The sequence below is a fragment of the Alosa alosa genome, chromosome 3, assembly GCF_017589495.1.
Source record: "Alosa alosa isolate M-15738 ecotype Scorff River chromosome 3, AALO_Geno_1.1, whole genome shotgun sequence".
NCBI lineage: Eukaryota > Metazoa > Chordata > Actinopteri > Clupeiformes > Clupeidae > Alosa > Alosa alosa.
The window spans coordinates 18,010,643-18,016,557 of NC_063191.1; the positions used below are offsets into that span (position 1 = coordinate 18,010,643).

Consider the following 5,915-nt stretch of genomic DNA (forward strand, 5'->3'; position numbering starts at 1 on the left):
TGCCCCATGGCTTCCTTCATTCAGTACACTCAAGTGTTTGAGCAGTGGGAATCAGATCAAGTGCAGTCCACCGGAAAGGTAAAAGTAAACATTTTCTGGGAGTGCTGCCTCAAACGAAACAGCAGACAAAACAATCATAAGGTTTGTCTGAAAATGAGAAGCAGCCCCCATTTCAACCCCAGCCAACAAACTCACTGACTCAGCTACCCAACAGGGCATCCTTGTATGCAAGTCAGCTGATCACCTACTGTAAATTCAACACAGAAGACTAGTTTTAGCTGGGTTTCCTTCCCTATAGCATTTGAAGTTTGGTGTTCCGTTGGACCATGTTGAGTAATAACATTTAAATTTCAATGTAAAAATAAAGTTTAACATTGTGTTTACAGAACTGGCGATAAACACATAACTGAAAGCAAATAACCGATCAGGACAGATCTTAAGTGCTTTATATTTGAAAAAATATGTAAAATATATATATATAAAAAAAACTCAACTATTCAACTATTTACTGTGCATATACATTGTCTTAAAAACCTAGAAAATAGGCTTTTAACAATGGTCTGATCTGAGTCCTGAGCTACCCTGGCCTGAGGCTGACCTGCAGTAGACATGAGGGGATAAGAGAGAGGGTGACCCCAGGCGCCGCTAGTCTTCCTATCGCTGGTGGTGTAATTGTTCTCTTCCTGGCAGTCCTCAGCTGTATCTGTGTAATTGGGGAGGGCTCTCCCTCTGATTAAAGCGCAGAAAAGCGCTGGGCGATTTCTCGGAATGTCAACATACTCCCAAAGTTTTGTCAAGACATTTTGCCAGTTCAAGTAAACAGGTAGAGAGGTGTTGTTATCTGCTCTGATAGAATGAGTCAAGCTGTTTCTCTTAATTAATCTTGCATTCTACTTAGTGGTTCCATCAAAATATGTGATAGGATCTGGGAAAACCAAACACATGGTGAAATTTTACCAACTCACGATTCTAATACCATCCTAGTAAGACCTACAGGGTAAGGGTGTTGCTAGGGGGCGGTATCCAGGATGTTGCTAGGATGGTATCAGAATCTTAAGTTGGTGAAATTTCACCAGAGAAGGTTGAAATGGAGCAGAAATCAAAGATGTTTTATTTCACTATGTGATGGGGTTTTCCAGATCCCCATCACATACAGTATAGATAACTGGTTATCAGTAGTGGTTTAGTGTACTTTCCCCAACTCCTCCCACTTTTTTGGTATTCTTTTTTAACTAATACATAATCCCCTTGTTACAAAAGCAATGCCATTAGACAGGACCTTGTCCCATAATCACCATTAAGTTGATATTTTTTGTCATCATTGGTCAATAAATCTCTCTTTTCTGTATAGTAATTGAAGAATCAAGAACTTTTGCACTGTACCTGAACAAAGGTGAAGCACTCCAAAACCACATTACTATTCTCATGGACATTTATTTATTTAGTTTTTTTAGTCAGACAAAAAACCCTGGAAATTTCTTCAGCTCCAGGAGACTGATATGACAGAACATGTGTTCTCAGGTAGGAGAGTCCAGGTGCATTTTGATGGCTGTAAGTAAGTACAAGTCCAGAGCGTATCCTGTTGGCGCGAGTGGCACAGGCACAGGAAGTGCAAACAAGACGCGTGACTGATGAGGCGAGTTTGGGCCAGCAGGCTTCAAGCGCTGCACGGCCCCAAGCCGTCTCACGCAGTGGATCGAGTCAGCGGAGATTTCCCTCTGAGGCAGTTTGCCACAGCCCCATCCTTCAAAATACAGTCGTAAAAATGTCATCCCCTAGGAAACCTTTCTTGGTGCATATGTCTCTCACACAAGGAAAGCTATGCGCCTGCTTTCGGCTGCCAAACCCTCGGTCTCAATTTTCTTATGTCCTCAATAATTTGCCCAGTTTGCCAAATCTGACGGTTGTACTTGCATTCAACCTCAAAAGGCTACGTTAGGTCAAGTGGGACACTGAAAGGATTATTTACTTTGATTGTTGCTCAACCACTTGTTTCAATAATTTACTTATAGGCCTACTCAACAGGGAGGTGCTGCTCTACTGGCATTGCATTTCAAATGCTCTGTTTCAGAATTCTAAATGTTATGCTGCCACCTTCACAGTACATCATGCACATCCATATTGAGAACCATTAGTGGAAGAAGGAGTTCAGAGAGATGTAAATTGAGGTCAAAGTTCACTATACTGCCCAAAGAGATTTGAAGATGCAATCGAGGGAAAGCTGAGCTATAAGATGCATAAACCTGCACGTCACAGAGGATTCATTCTCCAGTGTCTTCTTTCCTTTGACTGACACAAACATGCTCGATTGCTGTAAATACTCTGGGGATGCCTGCTATTGAAGCCACTTTGAACGTTTGTTTAGATCCAGTGACCCTGCTGTCATGGAAACAGATTTATTGTAGCACATACACAATCCACATGGGTTAACACAACGGAAGTTCCTGAAGGAAAAGACAAAAATGCTTCCAGTGGAATTGCTTATTCCACTAGCCAAATTTTGTAATTTCGATCTCTTTGTATGTCTGGGCATGTTAAGAAATTGACAATAAAGCAGACTTTGACTTTGACTTTGACTTTGAAATACATTACACCTGGACTGCATGGTTCCTTTAATGACCCACAAGCCTTCAGTATTCATTCACCTCACATCTATTTGTGGAGTATTAAAGTGCAAGCACACACACACACACACATGTGACATGTGAATGTTAGAGTGTATGTATGTGTGTGTGCTGACAGTTTTTCACAACACAGCACATATGTCAAATTGCACTCTTAGAGAGGGCCTTGAATGACACGTCATGTGTATTTCACCACAAATCCACAAAGGAAACATTTAACTGTCTGACTGTTTTCAAGACATTATCAGTTAAGGCCAATATCCCTTTACAGTCTTGCTCATTCTCCCATGAATTCATGCGCATTCTATTTTATTTTCGGCATGTACGCCTTGGCATGACTGAGTGTTTTTTGCGGGCTTTTCAATGCCTAAACCATATGCCGTGCATTTGTCTCAGGTCATTGGTAAGCATGAGGAAACTGGCTGGCTGCCATCTCCCAGTGCCCTGTTAACAGGCCATGCTCCGATGGCCCCAGGTCTCCTGGCCGAACGGTCTCCAGCACTAGCACTACTGAACACTCTGTACTTGGGTGGCCATGGAAACGACAGGAGTTGGACCTGGACCAGCGATCGCACTTTGCAGCGTAATCAGATTTGCCTAATGTTTATCTCCACCATAATCACAATGGGTGGAGATGAGATTCTGGGGGGAGAGAGAGAGAAAGAAAGAGAGCAAATGTGCGAAAATGTGTGTGTGTTTGTGTGTGAGTGTAGGAGAGAGAGGGAAAACATAAATATTTTCTGCCATGTAATGAAGCATTTGGCTAGCTAGGAGGTGGGACTCAGAATAGCCTGCTGAAAGTGGATATTTTCGTAGCCTACAGCTCCAAACCTGCTTAAAGGAAGAGTGTCACTTCCTGGCACCTGTCGGCCCAGCGTGTCCATCTGTGGGAGAAGGTGCTCGCTCACAGGGCCAGGGTGCTCCTCTAGGGAGGGTCAGGCCGCCAGTGCCAACACGCAACCCAACAATACAAGCCCATTTCGCACTTAAAAATGCTTTCTGAGAAATCAGCTTGTCATTCCTTATCTGCTATTATCAATAGAGGAAAGGCCAAAAATCCATTTCCTGTCATTGTTCCTAATTATTTCCGTTCTACTTTTCTGCTAAGTGCATGAGAAAATGTATTGACAGTAAAAAGTCAGGTTTATTACAGAAAAAAACTTGTATTATTGGAAGAGATCTCGGAGGAGATCACTGGGTTGGATCCAGGATGAGTTTATAGTCATTGATGAAGTCTGATACCTTCACCACCCCATTATGCCTGCAAGTTAGGGGAGGATAAGAATATTTATATCGAACTCTATAAATGTAACCATTTCACCACTACATGAATGGGTGGATAGCTTAACTTCTCTTGCTAAATGATTCACGTCAAATCCAAATGCAAATGACTTACGTTTGCTGCTGGAGGACTGTCAGTGTCTCCTCCGCCTGTTTTCGAGTGAGTTTGCCAGTCACATGTACCAGGTAGAAATACAGGCACTTGAACATGCTGAATGGAACACAAGCATCGGGTGGCTGGCACTGAGGGTCCGAGTTCAGGATGTAGCAGGCCTGGACCAGTGCTTGTCTGATATTCTGTCAGAACATGAACACCAGTTTGCTTTCTTTCTTCAAGTCAAAATTCCTCTCAGTAGTGATGAATGATAAGGATGAAGGAAACATGCATGTACCTTGATGCCGTGGGTAATTAATTCTAGCCAGAATGACAATGTATTTTTTTTTTGTTAAATTAATAATTACTCATCAAATAGGTCCGGCTTGAGGGTAAGGGGTGTGACATTATAATTCAGTTTAACCCTTTACAACCACGACTTAACAACTCACATATAGCATTGACATTACTGATACTTCTTTTCAAATGTACAATATTCTGGTGCTTTGAACAAAAGCTATTGTCAAGATGAAGGCACCAATGAAAATGTGTCCAAAGTAAATATCTCTCTACATCCATAATCAAGGACCAGCCCATACTCACCCCTCCCAGATGGTTGCAGCAGAGAGTGAAGAACTTCATCCACTCTACCGGCTCCCCGAAGCGGCCCAGCGTGAAGGCCTCACTGAGGCAGTTCTCAGCCAGGTTCAGGGACTTCCACGCCGACATGATGTCCTTCTGGCTGACCATTCTTTGCTTGTGGAACTGAATATTTTCAGTAGACACATTGCACATTGTATTACATCACAAACATATTTAACAGTCAAGGAGGGATAAGGTGACGTTGTAAGGTAGGCCTACCCTTTATTAGTAGTTGTGGCATTGTGGTTGTTCATAATATTATTCACAGAGTTAATAGATAAGGAAAAACCTCAGTAGCTACCCACCTGGGAATGTAGTCCTCTCAAAATTTCTGGAGTGAGATTCCTTACGGCTTGTAACAAATGGCGATCAGATGGCTGGCCTACCGGTAGAGGCTGCCCCTTTACCAGAGCAGTGAAGTACCTGAATATATACATTCTAGCATCATTTCAGGCTTGATATACTTCAAATATTAAAGTGCTTAATAAAACAAATATGATCATAACATTAAAAAAAAAAAAAAACAGTCTGACAATGCAGTGAAGAAATAGTTACTGACTTGTCTTTCTGAGTGGACTTAAATGTAGCCAAAAGCTATAATTTACTCTAGTCTATTAGGGACTTACTTATGAGACCATTGAAGAAGATCTTCAGGTTGAGTTCGGATCACATCTTTTGTGTACTGCTTCAGAAATTCTGGCAGTGTATCTGGTATGAAGACATCTTCTCTCGACTGAGACATATATGTAACCTATATTTGGCAATTTAACAGACTGAAACAAGAGATTGGTACTGAACAGCCGGATAAAAGTATCACGTCTTGATTCACGCACAACGCCGAATGAGTGAGTGAGTTTTTCGAATGTTGTTGTATGAGATTGTCAAAATAAAATTTAGAACTTCATGGGCTACATGACGTAGCCCTAGGCTGTGACACTTACCACTAGAGGGCACTGTTTCCCTTCTTTTAGATCTTCATAGTCTGGCTCTGTCAATGGTCTGAATGTTTGATAGATCTGTAGGTAGGTTACAGTACGTCTATCAGAAAATCATACCAGTCACGTTTTCAATACCAGGCCCATATGAAGCTGACAGCTGTCATACTATGCTAGCCACCTGGGAACTGGATGATTGCCCAGGAACGCTGGATTGATAATAAACTAGCATGAGGAGCTGTAGCTGTCAAAAGTCGACCGGACTGCTGATCTGTGCTTCCAGTGCTCTCCAGACTGCCAACAAGGCTCCGGGTTGGTCTGTTCAATGTCACCATGCTG

The 5,915-nt window shown here is 42.2% G+C and overlaps 1 protein-coding gene across 1 annotated transcript; it reads right to left on the reverse strand.

The window, feature by feature from the left end:
• Positions 1–3,762: 3,762 nt before the first annotated feature.
• LOC125292572 (ropporin-1-like) lies at positions 3,763–5,496 on the reverse strand. Its single transcript, XM_048239949.1, has 5 exons — positions 5,268–5,496; positions 4,947–5,064; positions 4,603–4,764; positions 4,021–4,202; positions 3,763–3,885 (listed from the first exon to the last, which is right to left on the reverse strand). Exons 1-5 carry the CDS (start codon positions 5,381–5,383, stop codon positions 3,816–3,818), a joined length of 648 nt encoding a protein of 215 aa, XP_048095906.1. The 5' UTR covers positions 5,384–5,496; the 3' UTR covers positions 3,763–3,815.
• Between the last annotated feature and the right edge of the window lie 419 nt (positions 5,497–5,915).

Coding starts and splice junctions, on each gene's coding strand:
- LOC125292572 (XM_048239949.1), bottom strand. CDS start 5,383: ATGTCTCAGTCGAGAGAAGATGTCTTCATACCAGATACACTGCCAGAA. Junction 4,203..4,602: donor GCTGCAACCATCTGGGAGGG/GTGAGTATGGGC, acceptor ATGTTCTGACAG/AATATCAGACAAGCACTGGT. Junction 3,886..4,020: donor ACAGTCCTCCAGCAGCAAAC/GTAAGTCATTTG, acceptor CCTAACTTGCAG/GCATAATGGGGTGGTGAAGG.